Raw genomic sequence first — 13,214 nt, 5'->3', positions numbered from 1 at the left:
GCGCCTTTTAATATTGAACACACATACAGCTTTGATAATTAAGACCTTTGGTTAAAGTTAATTGTAGAATTTTTTTTATTTTATTGTAATTAATGTATAGAATTGACATTTTTCCATTAAACTGAAAATTTACTTAAAGTACTTCCATTTAAAAAACTTTATTCTTTATCTGAATGTTATTTATGAGTTATAGAAATTAAAACCCCCATTTATATGTTTAAGTATGTGAACAACTTATTTGAAAATTTTTTGCAAAAATAAAATAAAGAAACAGTGGTAGTAACAATCTTAGGACAACGATTCAAACATTAGACTTGTAGTTTTTAAGCATAAATATATAGAGATACATTAAATAATGAAAAAATTACACAAAAACACGATATCCCTCGAATCATAACAAATATGATAAACAATTTCAAAATGTATTTAAATTATCAGTTACCAAGAAAAAGAGCACTTAATATTTTCTAAAGTTTTCAAAACTCAAATTACTTAAGAGGCATGCATATATTTCAAGTTAATCCTTTCACTTCAGATGAGAATAAAATGTCCTACATTAGGAACGAAAGAACCTAATACTTACCGTGATTAAAATATTCTAAGATTTCTGTTAGAGGAAATCGAACAGTTTCCGTCAATAAGTAAATATTGTAATAAAATTGATTTCTGATTGTGAAGCAAATTCATATGAAAAACCTATAGAAAGAACGCTAAATAAACTCCCTAAATTTCGTGCCAATGTCAAATGGAATATCTAACTCTCGTAAATGATCAAAACTTTGGAAAATTATAAAAATTCTGCTTATTTATTTAAATCTAAAAGATATCTCTAAAGGTTGGATAATTTTAAATATAATTTATTAATTGTAATATCATGCAAAATAGATTATTAAAAAAACACATAATGGTACATTGACAATTTCAATATAATGGCCTTTAAACTAAAAATGATGATTAAGATAAAAAAACCAACATTTGAATCCTACTAAAAAGAAATTACATACACACAATACAAATATATATTTCAAAAGGCAATTTAACAATGCAAAGTAAGATTTTTAATTAAAGTATTATAAATATACATTTACATATAATTTAATTTCAATTAAATTATAAATTATATATAACATTTTCCTTTTTATTATATTAATTAAGCACAAATTCCAGCACAATATTAAAAAAAGAAAATTATTAATTATTATTGTTAGCAAACTTGCATGATAAAGTTTAAAAATAAATAAATAAAAAATAAAAATAACAATCAATAACCAAAAAAAAAGAAAATATATTAAAATTTATTTTAAAATTGTGCAGATTTTTTTTTAATATTATTATAAATATGAATAGTTTTGCATTTATACAATAAAAAATAATAAATAATTATTTATATATACATACATATTTATATGCATACAAAATAACACACATACATAAAAGAAAACAAATAAATAAATAAATATATACATAATTACATGTAAGTAAATTGAAAATTTTCAAATAAAATTTATACACACCAATCTACTACTTTAATAATTCAAATAAAATTTGAACATACAACTTTATTTTCTCTATATATACATTTTAATATGTACAAGTATATAATTTGGGTTGTAATTTTTTAACGCAATTACTTTGTTAATCCAAAAATCGTCTAAGAAAATATTTTGGTATGTAAAATCACAGTCATTTGCAAAAATATTCAAAATGTCTTCTTATAAGTATTTCTGGACAAGCAAAGTGGTTCATTTTTTATTTAAAGAAGAAAAAATATTGTACCCATAAATATTAAACAGAAATGTAGTTAAGAGGCACAAATAAATTTAATGAGAAATGCTATTTATTAAATTAATAAAAGTTTAAAATTACACAAAAATGAAATGGTTTTAATTTAATTTTAGAATTTTTTTGCTGGGTTATTATAACACATAATTAAATTATTTTGTAAAACTAATAGGTACTAATTACAAAAAAAATTTCAATTATACTGAAAGTAGTTTCATTCCGAAAATTTTAATTTTACTTTTTCTGAAGAAACATCAACAGTTTGTGTTCAGCCCGAGTTTTTACTTTCATAGACTACAGCTTACCTAGTTGTAGTCTATGAAGACCAAGGAGATATTTATACCTGCATGGATCCATATGGGGTCACAGCGCACTAGCTATCGAGCAAGTTTGCTCACGCGACCATCGGTCACGAGCAATAGAGTAGCAATTTTCACTAATCTGTTTCTTTATTGCAAGTAGTGGAACACCGCAGAACTGATATATTTCCAGTCTGCTAAGCGTGGTTCCAGCTCACTTTTCATAGAAAACTAACTGACACAAGGCCTGCGTATTTTCACTGCAAACACAAAAAAAGTGATTTTTGTAGAGATACATATTATAATGTTTAACATGATTATAAGCTCAAAAGCTTTATTCGGAGGGGAACGGTTATATGAATGCTGGGTGAAATAATGAACCGATTTTGTCCTTGGGTCAATAGAAGAGTATGTTTGTTCCAAATTTCATCAAATTATTTTGAAAATTGCGATCTGTAGCGTGCGCACAAGGTTTATATGGATAAACAGACGGACGAACAAACTGACATATTAGAGATTATGGGCCGATTGGAATACTTTAAGGTACATAGGTATTGCACCAATATTTTTGGAAAGTCGTCCGAACTTTTTTTGACGTCCGAATTTTCCTTACTAGGAAGAACGAAAAATTCATCCAACCAACTTTTAAAGAATGACTCTAATAATGCAGTATTATTTTTTTCACATGGATCTCTTCAAAATATCAAACGTATATTGGTAATAGATATCGAAACGAAATCGGGAGGAAATTTTTTTTACCATTTAACTGGATACATATCTTAGATGATGAGCAGCATTGTGAATCCGGCTTAAAACGTTAAATTCAAATTGATAACATATTAAGAAATATAACATGATTTCTTTAATTGAAATATATTTAGCCCTGAAAATTTTAGATAACTTAATGAAATTAATTAACGGCCTAAAAGTTAATTGTTATAAACATCAGTTTTTTACAAATACAGATCTGAATATAATGAATTTTCTGAAATTCAAACGAAAAATTTAATTTCCTATTGGGCTTTTCGGAATTTGAAGAAAAAAATTCAAATAGAAAATCTCAATTTAAAGTAATATTTTTAAAATTCATAATAAAAATTTAAAATTTTTAATTGAAAAACGTGTAGTATCTCTGAAAGTAAACAAATATTTGTGGAATTATTGACGAAGTAATTAAAAATTTGATTTAATTATAACACCGTCCGACAAAAAGAGACTAAGTTATAAATTTAATGAAGAAAAACTGCATTTTTTGTTTTTAATTTCGTGATCCTGTGTCCCTTTTTCAGTTATTTTTCATTTTGCAAAAAATATTTTAAAATACTTCTTTCTGCTGATCAAACAATGCCAAATTTTATATCATGCGAACAAGAAGATTTGTGAAATATTTTGTATTATTTTTATTTTATACTGTCAGGATAAAAAGATGTCAAAAATGTCTTTTAAAATTTTTATTCTTTAATTTATATTAAGGTTTTCAATATTATTTTTTGAAAAAAAATTTTGAAAGTCTTTTCGCATCTTTTTATATTTTTATAAATATGTAATTCGAAATACTTTACAACTCTTCTTGTTCGAAAGTTCCAAATATCTACCAAATATCGATTAAATCTATCTGAACTGCTTATTTAACAACAAGAGAATATATTTCAGACTGCGCGTTCTGCAAAAGAAAGATTTCGGAGAACTATGTAAGTGTTTAAGATTTATCTAAAAATAGATCAAAAAATATAAAAAATTATTTTATTGAATAAAAAAATTTATTCCATTCGACGCAGAAAATATTGATTTTTTATATTGTGTTGTATTAAGTCCTGAATTTACATATATGAAAAAATCTAAAAATCCCGATTTTTAAAATATTTGCTTCTAAAATCCCACTTTTTAATTACTCGGATTCCGTTTTTATAAACTTTGCCGGCTAAAGACGATTTTTTATGTGTCAGCGGCCGCCGCCGTTAATGATTGTCAGCGCAGGGATCTGGTGTGTGCTGAGCTGTCAACTGAGAGCTGAGTTGTCTGTTTTTTTGCCAAACGAAAAATTATAATTTTTCAAGAAAACTGCAGAAAATATTTAATAAAGAGTTGAAAAAGTGCAAAAATAATAATTAAAATATAAAACTTGCAATAGTTTAAACAGAATTTGTGTTGAATTTAAATAAAATAATATTTTCTCAAGCAAAAGGGAGGAGATACTAATAAAGCAATAGCAGTGTTTATTCTCGAACTTTGAAACCCCTAATTTGTTAAATTACAAGGATCTTTTTCAATAAAAAATACAGATAAACTGTAAAGAAAGAAAAATTATTCGAGGTAATTGCGATGAATATTTTGTGTTGAATAATATTTTGTTAAAAATATTCTTATTGAAAATAAAATCACTGAACAAATATACATACAAAGTATATATTTCTGCTCGTTCGTATTAGGCAGACTAAATATCGTGTGCCCGTGATGGATGCACATTCCAATTATCGTTTTTTCTCAGTTTAGTTCATTGTGTTGTATGATTTAGTGAGTGAGTGTATGTTCGTTCGTATATGTACGTTTTGCCCACCCCGTGAATTTGCGTTTTCTTGTTTTTCCCACTTCATACAAATTGTGTGTCAAAGGCAAATGTCAAAAAAGAAAGAAAGAAAATAAAATCAACTGACGACGTCATCTTATGTTGTTCTACGTCACGGGTATGTCTAGCCGGTACAGTGGAATAGATGTACCCAATCTCCCCCTTTCATTAACATGTAGGTACAAATTAAAAAAAGATCATGAAAAAACGTAGGGCCATCCAATCTATAAGTGTAGTTACGACATTCTATTTATATGGACACCATCGTTATAGTGTTCATTTGTTATCATTTAATTTTTTCTAGTTGTTTATTTTTTGTGTTCTTTATTAAGTGTGAATGAATGAATTTTTTCTTATTGTTTCTGCAATTATAAATTTGCTTTTTATTTTCTTTCCTATAGACCCGTATGTTTATTTTTGATACTCTATCGACTCGATTTCAAAGTATTAAAAAATTATTCTCTTACTATTCAACAACCTTTGTGTGACTGCGTTAATGTGAGTATTGAGAGTGTTAAATAGTAGTGTCGTGGATAGAATATCTAGGTCAATATCAATACTGACATACTTCCGTTTTTTATCATTTCGTATTTAAATTTAATTTTATATTTTGTATATCTTTGTTATATACAAAGTTGAATGATCTTGCTCAGACTTTTTAAATTAAATCATTGCCATTAAATGTGTAAATTTGATTGCCATTTCATTTGCGTTCCACATATGTACCTACACACTTTACGGATTTCATGAATACTATTTACTTTCCTTTAAATTCGTTTAAATTTTTATAAAAATATTTTTTTTATAGTTTTTTCTTCCTTAATCAATTAATGGTCAAATATGCAAGTATTTTCGTTATTTCTGAAACGTACAAATAATTACTACGCAAAATAAGTTTCGTATAAAGGAATTTGGCAAACAAATTAAAGCACGTTTTTCGATATTGTAGGTTTTCTTTTTTCCGTTTATTTCGTACCTATTTTAGGGCGAAGAAATATACGTTTTTATTAGTTTTGCTTTATTAAATAATAATAGTTTTGTTTAGAAAAGCAAAGAATTCTTTAGGCTCATGGTGAAACATCGTTTTACCATACACATTTTAAAGATACATTCCACGACTGCACCTTATGGTATTGAACTTAAAATATTTTAAATACAAGAAGTATGAAGTGTTTCTCTAAAGTTTTAAATGTGTCCGACAATTAAACTTAAACTTAAACCGATGAACTTTTATACTTTAACGGTGGGTGTAGGATCAATATGCCTTATGTGGAGTTCTAAAAAAATATGTAGTCATTGAGACAATAAGCGGACCAGGCTCAGATAGTAAAAAAATTAAAGGATTGTGTTACAGTGAAACAAAATAACTTTTAATATTATTAAAGATTTCAGTAAACTGGAAAATATTTTGAGAATGCATAATGTCCTTAAAATTTAGATGTTTCACATTGTATTTTTAATATACAAATATATATTTTTGGCTAAAAACTAATTTGGTCCAGTGTAACATTCAAGATAACATTATCTATATTCAAATATATTTTAATAAGATAAATTTAATTTTCTTTTAACTATATAAAAAATGTGTAAAGTGTCCTTTGTTTGTACATCATATTATAATAGACAATGTCAGTCATTGACATTTTATAAGAGTTATACATAATTGGTTTCATTGATAACCTTCATAAATTATGGGAACATGTTTTTTAACATTTTCTTTAACAAAAAAGATAAGATTATGAACGATTTTCGTAAAATTTACTAATATATGTATGTTTCTAAAATGATTTTCATTTCAAAGTGTATGAGCATTTTAGTATAAAATTCGTATAGAATTTTTGTTATAATAGGTGTAAAAATAACAAGGTCGATGTTATTTTATTTAATCAAAACTAAGATAAGAATTTAGGAAATATTTTCATCAAACTTTTAATTAAAATAACATCTTTTTTAAAGACTTTTTGCCGCTTTCACAATTTCTATGTTTCGTTAATAAAGAATAAAATAAAGGGTCAAAACAATGTCGTCATATGCTAATACAAATTATGGTCCACCACCAGCAATGGGACAAATGAATATGGTAAATGGTATGCCACCTGTACCACAAATGCAGCAGCAGCAATTGCCACCACTACAACAACAACAACAACACCAACAGCAGCAACAACAAATGCAACAAAAGCAACAATATACTGGTATGTCAGCAATGCCTCCTACAATAAATGCCAACATGAGCAAATACATGCCACCATCAATGACCTCAACGTCTGTAACAAATCCAACAGCAGCAATTGGAAATTATACTGCTCCACAGAATGTGAATGGACCACAACCAATGCCGCCAACAAGTCAGCAGCAAACACAAGGTCCTGTAACTAGTAATCTACCACCTCATATGAGGCCTCCCATTGCTAATGGTCCTGGATCCGGAAATAATCTAATGTCGAATGGTGCAAGCACTAATGCCACAGCGAGTGCAAATTCTTCAAGAACTGCTTCGCCTTCTATTCAATTAAATCAACAGCAGCAACAATATCATCCCACAGCTCAGCTCCAACAGCAACAATTTAAACCGGTTATACCTTCTGGCATTGGCAACCAACCACCAACATCATCATCATCATTAACCAACACTACGGCACCATCAAATGTTAATAATCTAACGGGCAGCATGCAAAACTTAAATATTAATCGAATGAATGGTCCGACTATTCCACCCACATCTTTGCCATCGTCCCAGTCTATGCAAATGCCACCAAAAAGTGTACCAATGCCTTCGCAACAACAACAACAGCAACAGGTGAACAATTTTCAGGTGAGCATTAAAGAAATTTATATTTAATCATTTTCTCAATTAATTTGCGACTTGAAATGGAAAAACTTTCTTAAAAATGTTAAAAAAGTTCGATTTTTATCTTCATTTTATGTTTATTTTCACGTTTCAGAATAATTTTAAAACATCAGCTTTGAATGTACAACCACCACCACCAACATCCACTGCTGCACCTAATTTTCCTCCCAATGTTGCGGGAGCACCACCAGGCAGTCGGCCCTTGCAGTCAGTAGCACAGCCTAATACCCTACGACCCCCTACCAGTGGAACATATGGTACGTCTACATCTCCTCTTATGTCGTATCCACAAAGTCCATCACAAAATGCCAATTTTCCAGCAACAACAACAAATACATCTGGACCACTTCCACCAACGTCGACAGCAAGCAACAATACAATGCAACAAAATCAATTAAACAACAACCAAACTCAAATGGGCCAACAACGTAAACCAATGTATCCAACTAATCAACAACTGCCTCCAATGATGCAACAACAGCCGCAGCATCAACCTCCGCCGCCTCTTCAACAGCCATATTCTGCAGCTTATAATTATCCACAACAGAAACAGCAACAACCTGTTGGCACTTCTCAACAACCAGGCATGTTTAATGGACAACCAAATACTGGTCCTTTGCAATATCAAAATCAACCCTATCAACAGCAACAGCAGCAGCCTGGTCAATTTCCTCAAGGTGGCAGTGTTCTTCAACAGGGTTTCAATCGTCTATGGGGTCAAGATACTATAGATCTTATGCAGAATCGTCATATACTCTCACCAGCTACTGTAGCACCACCTAAGATTGTTTTACACAATCAATTTCACGAATCTATTAACTGTAATCCCAAGTAAGTAAAACAAATTGTTGAACATTTTGAATTTTGCAATAAATATAAATAACTTTGATATATATTTTATATTCTTATCTTAGTATAATGCGTTGTACATTAGCTAAAATACCCGAGAGTAATGCACTATTGCAAAAGTCTCGTCTCCCTTTGGGTATTCTTATCCATCCATTCCGTGATATTAATGTAAGTATGATTTTATTTTTATCAACTTCTTTTTTACCATAAACTTTTGTATTTTTATTATTTATTAAAAATGTGTTTTTAGAGCCTCCCAGTTATTCAATGTCCGAATATAGTTCGCTGTCGTTTATGTCGTACATACATTAATCCTTTTGTGTACTTTGTCGATAGTAAAATGTGGAAGTGTAATTTATGCTATCGGGTCAATGAATGTAAGTTGAAATTTTTACCCTATATTTTAATATTTTATTAATTTTAATGTTATTCCCGGGATATATTTACTCTATAATCAAAAATTATTTCTGTCATTTATTTAATACACTCTTTCAGTGCCGGATGATTTTCAATTTGATCCAGCTACTAAAACATATGGTGATGTTACTCGTCGTCCTGAAGTACGTTCTAGTACAATTGAATTCATAGCACCATCTGAATATATGGTAAATAACGGCAACAACAATATTATTTTGTAGATTTATAACTTTAATATTTTCATTTCTTATTACAGTTGCGTCCACCGCAGCCAGCAATATATTTATTCCTATTTGATGTTTCAATAATTGCCCAACAATGTGGTTACTTGGAGAATGTCTGTTCGATGCTTTCGAAACATTTGGATGATATGCCGGGCGATGCTCGCACTCAAGTTGGTTTTATTGCTTTCAATAGCAACGTACATTTCTACAGTATGGCTGAGGGTTATAATCAACCTCATGAGATGACTTTATTGGACATAGATGGTAAATAGTTTTTACATGCATAAGTTTTCTTAATAACACCTTAATAACACCTGCGTTTTTCAAATTTTAGATCCATTTTTACCAAGACCCGATAATTTGTTGGTAAATCTTAAGGAATGCAAAGAATTAGTAAAAGATTTACTAAATCAATTGCCAAAACGTTTTGCTGAAACCCATGATCCAGGTTCAGCTTTAGGTGCTGCCCTACAAGTAGCCTTTAAATTAATGGTAATGTTCATTGAACCCATTACATTGTTGCAACTATTAATTATATTATTTAACTATTTCTATATCAGCAAGCGTCTGGTGGTCGTATTACCGTATTCCAAACGTGCCTTCCCAATAAGGGTCCTGGTGGTTTAGAGCCTCGAGAAGATCCTAACAATCGATCTGCCAAAGATGTTGCTCATCTAAATCCAGCAACAGACTTTTATAAACGTTATGCTCTTGAATGCTCTGGTTATCAAATAGCTGTCGATCTTTTCCTATTAAATCAGCAATATAGCGATTTGGCAACAATATGTAAGTTTTTCTTGATAACCGAGAAGAAAACTCTCAATTCTTATTAAATTACTATTTTTATCATTAGCTGGCATTAGCAAGCACAGCGGAGGTTGTGTCCACCATTTCCCCTTGTATCAGAAGACTAAACCTCAATTGGTGGATTCGTTGAAACATTGCTTTAAACGATATTTGGTGCGTAAGATTGGTTTTGAAGCAGTAATGCGTATACGTTGTACACGTGGCCTTCAAGTACATACATTCCATGGCAATTTCTTTGTTCGTTCGACAGATTTATTATCTTTACCGAATGTCAATCCAGATGCCGGTTATGGCATGCAGGTGAGTTTGATATTAATATTTTTTTTATTAATAAATTTTACAAAATTTTATTTCAACTTTAACAATCTTAGATTTCCTATGAGGAATCATTAAGGGATGTAAAAACAATATGCTTCCAAGCAGCCTTGCTTTATACCAACAGTGAAGGCGAACGTCGCATACGTGTACATACAGTATGTTTGCCAGTGACTGCATCTTTGCCTGAAGTAATGCATTCAGCCGATACGGAAGCTATAATCGGTTTACTTACCAAGATGGCTGTTGATCGGTCAATAACATCAAATATAGTTGATGCCCGTGAGGCGTTCATTAATGCTACAGTCGATATAATGAATGCATTTAAAATTGCACAAAACTTACCATCAGGCCAGACTGGACAACTTATTGCACCACGTAGTTTGTCTCTTATGCCACTATACATTTTGGCTTTGTTGAAACATGTAAGTAAATGGATTGAACTTACGTTGTTTCTTATGAAAAATACAAATTATTATTTAAATTAAAATTAATTTGTTATATTTTAGCCTGCTTTCCGTGTGGGCACCAGTACACGCCTCGACGATCGAGTGTTTGCTATGGATTGTATGAAAACTCTACCTTTAGATCAATTGATGAAGTTTATCTATCCTGAGTTTTACAATATTGATGTATTGTTTTATAACAATAATCAGAATTCAAATGCCAATCCTACAAATGATGATGCTGATGATGAGGACGAATTACCAGTTGTTCAACGTTTGCAATTATCAGCTGAATAGTAAGTTTGAATATACATATATTTATATAACTTTGTTAATAAGTTTTAAAGAACTATTTCATAGAACGAGAGTCAACCAAAAATGTGGTTCTCTCTAAATATACTTTTTAGTAGGTTTCATATTGATATTAAATTATTTTGTACTTTTTAGCTTGGATTCTCGTTCAATATTCTTGATGGATTGCGGCACGTTAATTATGGTATACGTTGGACTCAATGTACCAGTTAATATTCTAGAAAATGTCTTCGGTATGTTTATATTAAAGATATCAATAACGTTACATTTGTTTAAATTGCAAGATTGTAGCAAAATATATAAAAAATGTTATATACAATTATTAAATTAAATTATTTTTAAAAACAGGCATTAAATCAACTGCTGAATTGCCAGACTATTACTACGGTTTACCAAATGTTAATAGTTCGGAAAATGATACACTGAAACGATTTATAATGAAATTAAATGATGAAAAACCTTATCCACCCATTGTACAGATAATAAGGTAATAATTTACATTAAAATGATAAATGTTTTACGACTTGATAGAATAACATCTCTTTTATTATTTCTTGCAGGGATACAAGTACAGCCAAACCTCAACTAATTGAGAAATTAGTTGATGATCGCAGCGAATCTAGTTTATCATATTATGAATTTTTGCAACACATACGGTCTCAGGTTAAATAGTAGTTTAGTAAATGGAAAATAAGTTGAAATTAAATAAATGCTAATAATAATAAAAACTATATTTAGTATATGTAGAAATTAAAAAAAAGGGAAAATCTTAAAAGAAAAAAGATACAAAATAATGTATAATTTTGATGTTATAATGATTTATATACAATATAAAAGTGGACACGATTTAAAGTCCCGTGAAAAAAATGAAAATGAAAACATAAACCACAAAATTTTATCTAAAATAAGTTAACGAAACGATACCAATTGCTTTAGTCATTTTTGGTATTGATTTTCAAAATGTTTTTGTTTACATTAACAAAAAAACTTCATACATAAGTGTGTTTTGTCTTTAATTTAATCGTAATTTATTAATATGAATGAAGTGGAAATGGAAAAAAAAATGAAAAGAATGTGTTTGTGCAATTCGTTTTTGTTTTGGTTAATAAAATTAAACACACTCATATTTATATTTAGGTATTATCTCTTAATAATATTTTATAAATATAAAAACGAAACATTAAAACGTGATAGGAATTTTTAATAATTAAAAAGTATATAAATAAAACATGTTTGAATTAAATAAAACATGCACGCATGTGTTATTAAAATACATATTTAAAAAATAATTGAAACCATTAACTGAAACTGAAATCCGTATGTGCAGTATACTTTATCTAAAACTAACGAATGTAAAAGTATATGTGTTTGTTCGTTTTTTTGCATTGTCAGGTAGTAAAAGAATTCTAAATTTTATTTTTATTATTAATATATGTAAGTTCTAAATATGCAACTCAAAAGCCTCATTACAATAGTTGTAATGAACGATTCTGTGTTTTTTTTTAAATAAAGAAATTCAGCGTCCCAATTATTTTCACAATTTTGTAGTGTTTTTGTTTACAAATTGTTATGAAGTATATTCGTTTTATATTTACAAATATTTAAATTTGTTAAATATTTTTTTATTTCAAAAACTTAAGTATTCCAAAATTTAAACATTGGCTGCTTATTTTTTTAACAAATTAAAAATAATCATTTAAACAAATTTCTTTAATTTCCAAAAATTATTAATACTTCATAATAATTTATACAATTATTTTTCAAAAATAATTATTTTTAGTTTTTGATCTATTAGTCATTTATAGAATTATATTATCTTTATGGTGTTAAGCTTTTTCCAAGTTTTTTGATGCATTTTACTTTCTCGTTTTCTGGTACAACGACGATATTTTGTTTAACATATCCTAATTTTTTGTTGTTTTTATCTGTGCTTATTCCTATTTAAAATTATTTTTTTTTTTAAACTTTGCAATTTATTTTTTATTTATTAATTATTTTTGTTTTTCATACTCTCAAGCTTAAAGCTTTTTGTTTCTTTTGTTTTTCTTTTTCTATTTATTTGAATGAAAATATTAATATTTCGTTCGTTTTAAGATAATAAAATATTTGTAATAGTTGATAAAAAATAAACAATAAAAAGGAAAACTAGATTTTTATTATGTTGATAAAAGTAATTATTTATATATATTATAAATATATACCTACATACCTATAAATAGATATGATTTACAATAAATTCAAATAAAAATTTAAATAATTATTATAATGATTATTATACATTGTGGATAAAGTATAATTCAACCATTATACTACATATTTAGTAATAAATAATTATACATATTAAAT

The 13,214-nt window shown here is 28.3% G+C and overlaps 1 protein-coding gene across 3 annotated transcripts; it reads left to right on the top strand.

Annotated features, from left to right (window-relative positions):
- The first annotated feature begins 4,049 nt into the window (after nucleotides 1-4,049).
- Nucleotides 4,050-11,599, top strand: LOC119610351 (protein transport protein Sec24A). Of its 3 annotated transcripts, XM_037965704.1 has the most exons (16): nucleotides 4,050-4,394; nucleotides 6,604-7,462; nucleotides 7,593-7,755; nucleotides 7,819-8,329; nucleotides 8,413-8,515; nucleotides 8,598-8,724; nucleotides 8,843-8,952; nucleotides 9,021-9,252; nucleotides 9,323-9,480; nucleotides 9,549-9,774; nucleotides 9,842-10,095; nucleotides 10,167-10,535; nucleotides 10,620-10,852; nucleotides 11,004-11,101; nucleotides 11,217-11,355; nucleotides 11,429-11,599. In XM_037965704.1, exons 2-16 carry the CDS (start codon nucleotides 6,668-6,670, stop codon nucleotides 11,538-11,540), a joined length of 3,630 nt encoding a protein of 1,209 aa, XP_037821632.1. In that variant the 5' UTR covers nucleotides 4,050-4,394; nucleotides 6,604-6,667; the 3' UTR covers nucleotides 11,541-11,599. The 3 variants fall into 3 exon arrangements, with proteins under 3 accessions (XP_037821632.1, XP_037821552.1, XP_037821476.1); XM_037965624.1 differs by having other exon boundaries at nucleotides 6,646-7,462; nucleotides 7,593-8,329; XM_037965548.1 differs by having other exon boundaries at nucleotides 7,593-8,329.
- Nucleotides 11,600-13,214: the final 1,615 nt, after the last annotated feature.

Source organism: Lucilia sericata, unplaced genomic scaffold (assembly GCF_015586225.1).
Source record: "Lucilia sericata isolate MDLA Ls3-8-SP2 unplaced genomic scaffold, ASM1558622v1 Contig000002F_arrow, whole genome shotgun sequence".
NCBI lineage: Eukaryota > Metazoa > Arthropoda > Insecta > Diptera > Calliphoridae > Lucilia > Lucilia sericata.
Note: the sequence above shows the minus strand (reverse complement) of the source record. Positions and strands in the feature narration are given on the sequence as shown.

Bases quoted from the DNA above. Each gene is read 5' to 3' on its own strand.
- LOC119610351 (XM_037965624.1), top strand. From the start codon at position 6,668: ATGTCGTCATATGCTAATACAAATTATGGTCCACCACCAGCAATGGGA. The intron at 8,953-9,020 runs GTAAATAACGGC...TTCTTATTACAG, and splicing joins TAGCACCATCTGAATATATG to TTGCGTCCACCGCAGCCAGC. The intron at 9,253-9,322 runs GTAAATAGTTTT...TTCAAATTTTAG, and splicing joins GACTTTATTGGACATAGATG to ATCCATTTTTACCAAGACCC.